Source organism: Limulus polyphemus, unplaced genomic scaffold (assembly GCF_000517525.1).
Source record: "Limulus polyphemus unplaced genomic scaffold, Limulus_polyphemus-2.1.2 Scaffold1578, whole genome shotgun sequence".
Taxonomy (NCBI): domain Eukaryota; kingdom Metazoa; phylum Arthropoda; class Merostomata; order Xiphosura; family Limulidae; genus Limulus; species Limulus polyphemus.
The window spans coordinates 169,332-181,487 of record NW_013667188.1 but is presented as its reverse complement, the minus strand read 5'-3'; the positions used below and the strand labels follow the sequence as shown (position 1 = coordinate 181,487).

At 31.5% G+C, this 12,156-nt stretch overlaps 1 protein-coding gene across 6 annotated transcripts in view; it reads right to left on the bottom strand.

Annotated features, from left to right (window-relative positions):
• Positions 1-2,972: 2,972 nt before the first annotated feature.
• The window catches only part of LOC106464172 (myocyte-specific enhancer factor 2C-like), a 169,503-nt gene continuing 160,319 nt past the window's right edge, over positions 2,973-12,156 (bottom strand). For 5 of the 6 annotated variants that reach the window (XM_013924293.2, XM_022391863.1, XM_022391864.1 and 2 more), the window contains 4 exons: positions 11,553-11,761; positions 9,381-9,483; positions 8,560-8,671; positions 2,973-6,751 (listed from right to left, as the gene is read on the bottom strand). In XM_013924293.2, coding sequence (XP_013779747.1) covers positions 6,472-6,751; positions 8,560-8,671; positions 9,381-9,483; positions 11,553-11,761 — 704 coding nt within the window. In that variant the 3' untranslated portion in view covers positions 2,973-6,471. The remainder of the gene's footprint in view (positions 6,752-8,559; positions 8,672-9,380; positions 9,484-11,552; positions 11,762-12,156) is intronic. The other variant, XM_022391866.1, reaches the window with a different exon arrangement.

Here is a 12,156-nt window from a genome sequence, read left to right as displayed (position 1 = left end):
GTTAAGTATAACGGCCCGGCATGGGCAGGAGGTTAGGGCGCAAGACTCACAATCTGTGGGGCGCGGGTTCGAATTCCCGTCCCACCAAACATGCTCGCCCTTTTAACCGTGGAGGCGTTATAACGTAACAGTCAATCCCACTATTCGTTGAGTAAAAGAGTAGCCCAAGAGTTGGATGATTAGTTGCCTTTCTTCTAGTCTTTAACTGCTAAATGAGGGACGGCTAGCGCAGATAGCCCTCGTGTAGCTTTGCGCGAAATTCAAAACAAACAAACCATCGGTAATTCTAGAGTTAAAGGTTTTATTTATCGCCATCTGTTGTAAAAACTTGACACTTCATTGCATTTTTATCCCTTTTGTATAAATTTGTAGATTCATGAAGTTTCAGGCTTATTGTCTCAGTCTTTCTGTTGATGAGGTTCCTTGGGTTACACTACCCGTTGCATCGTCAAGTATTTATAGCTTTTTTATACAACAGACTAAACTTCTTTTTTTTAATTTTTGTACTTTTTGAACATTCTTGAATATATTATTTCCACTTTTCCAGTGTCGATTTATATAAGCTAGACCTTCTGATAAGATATTCAGTACTCAAGATATTCAGATGATTTTAAACAGGCGCCAAAAATCGCGCTCCTTTCGTAACTGATAGTCTAATTCAATGTTTACTAAAATCACTATGTTGTATTAACAGTTGCAAATTTAGTAAACAGAAGCGAAGTCTTTAATAAAGCTAATTTGGCACGTTGAACACTTGTATAAGTTTACCAGTCTGTAACAACATTAGCAAAAAAATCTAGTGTTTCTGAATTTCTTTTTTTTTATTCTGTGACGGATTTATTATTATACATTTATTTTAATATCGATGTTTGTTTAAATTTAATTTATATTTAGAAATGTACATAACGTATACTGTCAAATATGTATTGCGAAACTCCCGCCTATTCTCTAAAGTTGTAGAAAATTCTCGAGTGTAAGAATCAACAGCATATGTATGTACGTAAACGCTAGTGTTGGCGTGAGTATTGTTACGTAAAACTCAAATTTCGAGAATTTCTTCACACGCCTATAAATATAACCAACGCGACACGCCAAAAAAAAATCTATTATTGGATTGCTATAAGCTTCGGAAGCTATAACTGTGATTGTTATAATGCTAATTAATAAGGAATCTTAAGATATTTGACCAGGAACGTTTATAAATTTCGAATATTACAAACCATTTAACTTCAGTGGTTTCACATCGGACATAAGTACTTTTAGTTTTACGAGAACATTACGTAACGTCATCGGTGGAAACTACCTACGTCAACTCGATATTAACTCGTTCATCGTCAACCCTTGATAAGATATCAAGGAAGTTCCAGATTAGAAAGAAGACTTTATTTTGCTTGTAAGTTTGTTAAACTTTTGTATATAAATTATAGTTCGTAATAACTATTTGAAATAACTGTTATTGTAAATTGTATTTTTCTTTGTATATTAAAACATATTTGTAGTAAAAAAGAAAACTGTGTGTATCAATCTTGTTGGCAAATATAAATTGAAGATATATCGGCAAATATTTAACTACTAAATTTAAACTATCATTTAGCTCGGTTTCAGACCTTTCGAAATTGTAATATGTAACAATTATTTTATAGTAGGGACTCTGGTGGAATAAATATGACTGAAAATTCAGTACTGTTTGTATGAAAGATCGAGGATTTAATTCTCAGAATAAAAAAAAATGACTTATTAGAGATGTTTGTAAAAAAAAAATGCTTGCAGGTCGACCAATAGTTGTATATCAATAGTCGTATTTTTTCTCTCTCTGTTATGTGGTGTCCTCTAGTAGACATTATATAAATTTTTATGGACACTTTTCACCCAAATACTTTGACTTAGTAAATTTAAATTTCACGTTATAAAACCAGTATTAAACGGGTGCTGGCGATTTCACAATCACAGTACAACTGAAGCCCTCCTTTACAAAAAATTTTTAATATTTTTTTTAGCTAACCCGCGGGATACCCTAATGCTGGATTACAACTATTGCTACAGTATTAGTTCTCTGTTAAACTAAAACAGAAAGTTTTGAAGTACGCATTTTTCTGCAAAGTACATAGCTTTTTCATCGAACTTATGCGTGTGTGTAGGCTGTTCTGACACGTTCAAAGAACGTTACATTAATTTACAGATGTGACATTACAGTATCAACGTGCATACTCTGCTCACGAGAAGTGACGTCACTGTATGTATGTGTGTGCTTTATTGATAACCGGTACCAAATTAGACCTAAAGTGGTAAGTATTTGTGTAACACACGATCTTAAGATTATTGTAGAGCCAAGGCATACGATATGAATAATATTAACTGAAAAACGTAGAAGGTGACATTTACGTTACTTTCTTCTGTATCCACCAAGCATTTTCAGTTTACTTAACAAAGCAAAAAAATCATCAGTTTGAAGCGAAACCGTGTTACATGTTATACCAGTTTACAACACTAAAATTTTCCCTTCTGTTTTATGGGCAAAAACTATTACATAATTTAAAAAAAGATATTTTTGGTAGTTTAATTTTTGTTACATTTGAATGATTTTATGAAGGTTTATAATAACTAAATTTCTGCCCCTTCCAAGCAGGATCTAAGTGATGTCAATGATCTATTACAAAAGATGAGTTTTCTTTTTCACTGTTGTTTAACTTATGCGAATGTAAGATTTTATAAGCATATTTGTTTACCTTATGCGAATGTAAGATTTTATAAGCATATTTGTTTAACTTATGCGAATGTAAGATTTTATAAGCATATTTGTTTACCTTATGCGAATGTAAGATTTTATAAGCATATTTGTTTAACTTATGCGAATGTAAGATTTTATGTAAGCATATTTCTTCATTTCACTATAGAATTTCTTTCAACTTTTATCGTGAAATGAATAAAATAACTTTTTAATTATGATGAATAAAAGAACGTTGAGACACAAATTCAATTACAACCATTTTTTTATTATTTTTTTTACATGGCGTTAAAAATAACACACAATGACCTGCTCGACAAAGGTGCTTATTGTACAAGTCTATCCAAGATGTAACAAGTAACAGTTCATCAAGCTTCTGGTACTACAGTCTGTAGCTAATAACAACAGTTGTGATGGTTTAATCTCTGGAATTGGAAGGAACAGACAAGAGTGTACAAGAAAAACTCAAACAGATACAGATATGTACATGTATAATATTCGAGCTACACTATATGTAGATGTATATTCTATATCTGTTACCATGCCCATCAGTAGAAAAACGAACATTAACCAATCGATTAACTTAGGTTACATAAACTACCTGTAGTCTTAGTCTAACCCAAGATCACAATAAAAATCAACTATGGTTGCTGGTTATTTCAAGATCTATTAAAGTGATAAAACTTTTGTTACACTCACTAAAATCTAAAAATTGTATCGAGACATTTTTAAAATGTCTTCCGTGGCAAACTTAAAAATCAAAAGTAATTAGTTCCAGAAATGTACTATTTTTCTTAAGTTTGGATATAAACCAACAAACAAAATACAGAACTTAAAAACACTGGAATATTAACTTTTATTCTCTGAACAAATACGTATGGGCACAGTGCACAATTAAATATCTTAAAAGCCTGTTCTTGTTAGAAGTTATTTACAAAGAGTACACTGTACAAAAATAAAATTACAGATTAAATGACTAACTCTAACTTTTTAAGATGAATGAGAAGAACAATTCAATCTCCCAAATCATATGTCAACTTGTCAATAAAATGATTATAAACAAAAGTAATTTTTTACATATTTTGCCACTGTATTCTAGTTTTCCATTTGCAATTATCTTCACACATTCACATGAAAAAGGAAAGTAAAATCTGAATAAGCTAACTAAAATATTAATAGTAATTCAACAATCATTATAATATCAGCCATTTAAGTGTAATTAGATTTTAGTATTGGTTACTTAAGATAACTGTACAGATAAAATGTAAAACATTAAGCCTAAATGGCTGACTGTAACTGATAATTAAAATCATATTTATACCCTACCCTCCTATAAAATTCTGAAATGGACTTTAGCTTAGGTCTAAAACTTTTTTTCTCAGGTGGCCAATCTTGCAAATAACACTACCAGCTTTAGTATGATAACAATTTAATCATCAAAGCAGAGGTTTATTTTCAAAATAAATAAAAATATAGATTTCAACTCTGTCACTGCCATGGTGTTTAGAATTTTGTAATAGCACGAAGAAAGGGTATTCGCCCTTCATATTTTCCAAAAATTACCAATTTCAGCTAAGTAATGAAATATTAAAACAAGTTTTTTTACTGTGTATCTAAATATAAACCTGGCACTGGGAAAGTTGTATATTTATAAATATGGCAGTGAAAAAGAGAGATAATATATTACTAATTTTATGTTCTAAGAAGGTTTGATAAATGACAAATATTGAAAACTTCATAAACAATTTCAAATATTGTACTCTCTAAAGGTATTTAAACTTTACCTTACATAATAGTTTGAAAAACTTCATTATTGTAGATATAATACTGTATTCAAATCTGTATAATTTACAGAATCATAGGTAAATATACAATTTGGACAGATGAGGTACACGAAAAGCTTTTCATATACAATGGCAGCAATCATTCAGACCTGTCTGCATAAAGCCATATTCAATGTCTAGCAATCTGACAAAAAAAATGACACTAAAACTTAATATCTTGGCACTATGTTTATTTTCTTCTTCACAGTGAATGGCAGGAAGGAAAGCTAGTACCTATATGTATATGTTATTGTTTTTAACATAGTACTAGCATTACCCCTAGATACAACATTGTTAGTTCAACTAACAGGAGCTTTGTTAACCCCCCACTATCACTTGTTGGATTTTTTTTTCTGTAGATATAACAATTATCTGATTAAGGGTTTCATGTATTCACTACATTTGAATGTTTTACATCAAATCATACATAAGCACAGAAACATTAAACTAATAATTTGATCTTCTCTGGTAAAAAAAAAATTAAGTACTCTATATATATATACCATTCACAGTATTTCATTAAGGAGCCATGGCACTTAAATAATATAGTTTTAAAAAATATACATTGTTAAGACTCTGCCTGTTCCTTCCCTAGCAAGAATGTGGTTGAAACGATTTGCTACATTCCATGTTTACTAATATCTGTTTACTTCTTAGAACCATGTTGTTGCAGACAAGTAATACTATGTAAGTTTCATGGCCATAAAGAAAAACATTATCCACTGTTTGAGAGGCTACAAAACTAATAAACATAGCATAGAAATAACTTGAATTACAATTTTCATTAATACACAATGCATGCAAAATGTGACACAAACAATCTGATTCAGCTTCAGTGTGATCTGAACTTTCTTAAAAATTAGCAAAACATATACAATGTTTAAAGATATAACTCATAACAACACATCAGTCAATGTCCAGTAGCTTGAGAAATTATATTAAAATTTAATGAACTGGCTGCATCATTCATTAAGGGAACACCACGTGAAACAACTAGTTACAGCCAACTTTTCAAAACAATTTTGATGCTACAAACTCACAGTATAATTTCAAGAGTGGTTACGTAACATCCCAAGTGATCTCTTAGACTTTAAAGAAATCAACATTGATAATTCAAAGACTATTAAGGCATTTCTGATTGCTTCTGCAGGTAGTAAGAATAATGCAAATCTTTGCCCAACACTGTAAATAGAAAATAGGGCAAACTACTCATTAATAATTTGGTGATTTCATCATCAGTGCTATATTTGAAATACCACTTCAACTAAACAATCACATATACTTATATATACCATACAGAAAAAAAATCTCTTTACAATAAGCAGTTATCTATAATTTACCAATAATACCACATCAACAACCTTTGGTATAAAACTACATATCCACTATACAGATCTGACTCCAACAATACATAATCTGTTATACTAATGTGAAATACTAGTCTAGAAAGACAAGAATGAGCTAGTACATACAAACACTAGCTGGTTCTTGAAGTCCTTCATTGTCATTTGAGAGTTGAACAGCTGACAATAAACACAAATTCAGATTTCTTGCTTTTTTAGCCATTACCAGTAGTTCCATCTATACAATGTTTTCTTACTTTCAATACCTCTTCTATGATTCACCTTCCTCATTGGGTTCTTTTATTTTTATTATGAATACTTTTTCTTCTTAGAGGTAGAAATCTCTCTTCACCAATGATCCTTGTAACATTCCACAACTAAATCAAACGGTAGTGGCCCTAATCAAGGGCAGAGGGAAGTCATATCAACTATCGGTTAAAAAATATAAATACTGGAAAAAATTGTTTGTTACCCAGCATTTATGTATACACACATCTGACTAAGAAAAGTATTCCTTTTGGGATTATTGATGTATATGACACACAAGATATATAACACTGGTAATCTATCACAAAGGGCATCACGATGTGCCCCAACTTTCGACAGATACCCGTGGCCTTTTGTTTAACGGGCTGTTATAATCCCCGATAGGATCTGGCGAGGAACGTGTGGACTGTGACAGCTGATGACCAAATGATAAGTGACCTGGCACTGAAGATGGTCTATGTAGAGAAACATCTCGGGAGGGAGAGATTGGCTCATTCTTCACCTTCACTGGAAGAGGAGAAGTGGAGGGGGATGGGGTACTATTACTCACAGACAGATGAGGTAGCATATTGGCCCCTGAAGTTGTGTTGGAGCTAGAGAAAAAAACAGTAATCGTTACTTTGCTAATTTAAGTCATGGTTACAACTAAAATAACATTTTTCAAACAAATCTTATGGCAACAATTTTGATGGTTAATATAAAATGTGCATAACACAAGTAAATAAAAAACAATTCCTGGCTAAAACAAAAGAGTAAAATATTGATGACATGCATATCATATAGTAATCACAAAAATAATTACTAGTCTTAGAAAAAGGAATTACAGAGTATAATGTAGTTTTGTTTGGAAGACAGTTACGTTGAGCTATGCATGCTGTCAAAATACAAGTTTTAAATATATTGTTAGTACAAATTATAATATAAATTGTGTTAAAATATTACTAAGTGACCTGTTACAGATGCCCCAGGACACTATTATACCCTGGGGGAACATATAAACTCATACAGTACTCCCCATCATAGTTTTACAGGGCACCTAGGAGAGAATCCTCAGTAATTAGATATAAAATAATTATTAAAAATGGATGATAAACATCTGACACCCAATGGAATGTATTCAAATAAATTTTCATTATCATACTAAAAAACATTAGAATTACAAGAATCATAGCACCACAACCTTAGCTATTTGAAGTATGATTATTCCAAATTATGAACTCCAACTACAAGTTTATTTTACGGGAATCTTATTAAACATTATATCCATAATACAGTCATGAATCATTTATGTTATTATTATGTCACTGCAGTTCAGAATTGTTGACCTATTCTAAATTTTAAGTTCTTTATTACAACACATAATGGACAAACAAGTCTTTAGGAAACAAGTAGTGATGTGTATAATTTAAGTTAGGTAAGAAAGCTGTAACTGACTTTCTAGAAAATTAAGAAAGCAACAAGACAAAACAATAATATACATGGTAGGAGTGTACTTCAAAGCAGATACTGTAGAACATTACAGACAAATACACATTATGAACTACTGATTGTGCTGTAATATTCCTTACCAACTAGCTCTAAAAAAAAAAATTAAGCTGTATCTTGTTCATTTTAATTTTATATACAAACTGTAATACTAAAAGCAAAATTGAAAGACTGACTTCAAATGAACTCTTTTTAAGTATGTCAGCTTCCTAATCTGTTTCTGTGTTGATTTGAAGAATTTGTATATCTACAAGTATGTGTGTAAGTACATAGCCTTAAGTATGCTGGGTAATACATATCTTGATAGATAAGCTAAGTCACACAAACCTCAACAAAAACACACTATCATAACAAGCATACTTTGTTAGACTTGAAAACCTTAAGCAATACATGAGCTTCATATTCAGACATCCAAGCCAAGCTGATATATACACTGTAATGATAGCCTACAACATGTGTTGCATTTAGTTGATAGCATGTTCTTATATTAAGATATTAGTATACTATCCTACACTTGAAAAAAAACTCTGAAATGAATAAACTCCTATTCTGATCCATCAATACACATTATGCTCACAAATCATTACCAATTTCAAGTGCATAAAACAATATTAGGTGACTAGTTTTTACTAGAATACAAGATCATGAAGTTCATTAATGCAGTTAATATAAGAACCATGTTCAGTTAGATGGTGTTACATATTAGGTGTTATTACTATTCAGAGCTAACATAATATTGAGTTTTGAAATCAACACTTCTCTCACATGCAATATCTAACAGAAATACAAAATTCAATGTGTCATTTGTCCAAAAATATGTACAGGATGCCACATGAATGCATGCTATTCACCATATGTTTCACATCGTATCTATTTTTAGCACAACAGCTGCTACAAAAAATATGCCACTACATACCTATTGTGGCTCATGGCTGCTGCTAAAGATCCCTGCGTAGATGACCAACTAGAAAGCAAGCTAGTAGGGCTAAAACCTGTCAGCCCAAGTTCTGGGTTTAGCTGGAAGTCATCTATAACAGAAAGAATGGTGGTTTGTTCTCATGTATCTTTTATATTACCACTTCGCTGAAGATTGCTTGATTGTGAAAAGCTCACACATAAATATTTAAAGAAATATGTATTACTTATTATCAATCTTATGATATGATATAGATCTTTATTTAAGATATGTTGGGTTTTTTATAGATTACAGCAAAACAATGGATTTTACACATCATTATAGCATGAAAAATAGTCCACATACGTTAAGATCATGACTTCAAAACAGATGTTTCACCAAAATATCAGACATAAAAACTCTTGGCTATTCAAATTATATATATTCAGAAATAAACTAGAAGCATAAACAAATCAAGCTCTTGGATTTAAAACAACAAAAAACAATTTTTAATAGAGATAAATTGCTCTGGTAAAGTTTAGTGACTTAGCCAGCAGGATAGACTGATAAAAGAAACTATTTTTTTTTGCCTCCCTAACCCAGTGAAAATGATTTAAGGCTAAAGGGTAATTTATACTTTATTATGTTTTTAGAGGGGGGAGGAGATAAGGTTAAATACAAGTGTATATGAATACTTAACTGCAGACCAGTATGAGGTAATGTTAAAATAACTACAAATCCTCCACTGTATTTAACTGTATATTGGTCTTTTCTTAATCTCAGTTTGTTTCTCAGAATGCTGATAACACCATAATTGTGAGTAAAAAAAGAAAAGTACATACTTTGTTGAAAAGTGGATGTCAGATTGGACGGATAATTGGCCATTCCTAGAATACCAGGGGTTGTCATGGAAACAACAGGATTGCTCAAAGTACGGGTTGATTGCTGTGGAACAATCATTTTTTAAACTATTTTTGTGAAAGAAGAGCTTTAATATAATGAAGTTAAAATTGTAAGGGAAATAATTATGGAAATACAAGCAATATACATACATGAGTCAGAAACAATGAGTAATAGTAATCAGATGGCAAATTATTAATGGTACAATCAATGATAGAAAATAAAGAGGAAAGCTGAATAAGTTATACAATACACTAATATTCTCTATCTGAGCCATTTGCTTTACACAAAGCATTGCACCTTGTTTTCATGCTCAAATACAGTTTATCAATGTATGATTGGGGACTACTGTTCCAAATGTACTGTATTATTCCCCATAATTCAGCTGTTTGGTTGACTTTTGACCTTCTCAGTCTTTACACAAGCCCATACAGCTTCAAAAACCTTTCACTGTCCTGCTAGAGGATGAATAATTTCCACTCATTAAGTTATGTTCCCAAAGGAATGGCATAATAGATCAGAATCCATCTGTACTTGATCACTGGCATTATTAGCTGGAATGCAGCCCCAAACTTGTACTGATTCCCCCCTCCAGGCTTCACTGTAAATCTTGAACATTGACTATAGTATAGTTCCCGCTATGCTGTTGAATGAATTATCATTGACTGTTTCCAAACTTGAATTCATCTGTAAAAGAGCACACACTTCTAGCTTTGTATATTCCAATGGCCAAACTATTTGTTTGATTACCTCTCCTTAAGGGTGCTTTTCAAGCAGATGCACAGTCGTTGAAACCAATTTATGCTAATGTATGTCTTACTGTTCTTGAATAAACATTCACATCAGTATTTACATCGAGGTAGTTGACAAGAACTGTACTCAGCCATCATCAATATGATAAAAAACGTAGCCTGAGATACTTAACCAAAACTCTCCAAAAGTGATGTTTCTATTTTCTACCTTGATCACTTCTATTATCAACAGTGTCAGTTTCATGTACCATCTACAAAGTCTTGCATACAGCTCCTACTGAAACTTTGTTTTGTATGTAGTATTCATTCCCAGCTGAAACTTTGATTTCTACATGACTGTCATGTGATATTTCAGTCCTGTGAGATATGAATTGATCACAGTACTACTACTGAGCATGGGATAACCGCCTGTAATTTTATAAGCTTTATAATGGTATAGCACTTTTTTGTAAACTATTAACACAAGATTGTACAACCAGTGAATTTTATTTTGACTATAAAGGGGAGGCATTCCTGTAGTGTTTGACTTTGACAAGATTATCATTTATCTTTACTGTTTCCATAATTATTTCCAATACTGTGACTAATCATTCTGTTTACCTCTTCTATAAAACAAATAATCATGGAATCATTTGACATAGTTACTTCTAACAAATAGTGCAAATATAAAAAAATACTGTTTTTAATATAATAACAAAAAATATATCAAAAGCTTTGGGGGGCTATTTTACCATCAATACTATGGCTAACATAACATGCACATAATTTCTACAAAATGTTTATATTACAAATTCAGATCTCACACTCAGCTCTTGAATATTATCACTTTAAAATAAGTTTCATATCTATATGCCTCCATCATGGTATGCTGTTTATCAATATCATAGCACAGAAGAAACTGATGCAATATGCTTTCAGGTTCAGTATGATATAAAAAGATCATTTATAACAACAAATACAAGTATGCATTAAACAAGTTATTCAGGAACCTATAGCAGATCAAGCTTACAAAATAACTTATTACAATATATGTATATGTCTGCACACACATACATATGTTTATATGCTTTCAGGTTCAGTATGATATAAAAAGATCATTTATAACAACAAATACAAGTATGCATTAAACAAGTTATTCAGGAACCTATAGCAGATCAAGCTTACAAAATAACTTATTACAATATATGTATATGTCTGCACACATATACATATGTTTATCTGACTCTTCAAAATTATAGTGAGACATTATGGTACATGGTATTGTTGTATTACTAACAAAGTTTGAATATACAATGACAGTAAATGCTGTTTTAATCTACAAATTACAATGGCCTCACAAGCTGACACATCATACATTCTTACCAAAGACACGGGAGATGTGTGAGGGTTCGGGATGACTACTCTAAGATTTGGTCGCTGAATGCTACCAGCTCCAGGTGGTGAAACCTGTTTATTAAAGTTTCCTTGTTTGTTTGTGGCTAATCCTGGAGAACTGCTGCCTGAAACAACATGAGGAGACACTGATCGGTGATATCCATTTGCTGTACCTCCATTTACATCTAGCAAAGCTCCTGAAAAGGACACTACAAATGTGAGTTTTACTGCTTGCATAGAAAATCAGAAAGTATAATTTTAAACACTATTTACATAGTATTAAGTAATTTATGAAAGCCAATGAGTGAACACATTGCATGGGTTTTGCCCAAGTATTTCTAACACAAAGACTATTTTCAACAACATCCTTAAAAGCTGTATCAAATAACTCACTAGATGTGTGCGCGCGTGTGTGTGTGTATGTGTATATATATATATATATATATATTGGATTGTTGTTTCATTCCTTTTCCTGCCAGCCATTCAATTTACTGAAGTGTGAAACAGACACTTGAGAAAGTAATTTATGAGTAAAATATTTACCACCACATATATATAATTTATATATATATATATATATATATATATATAC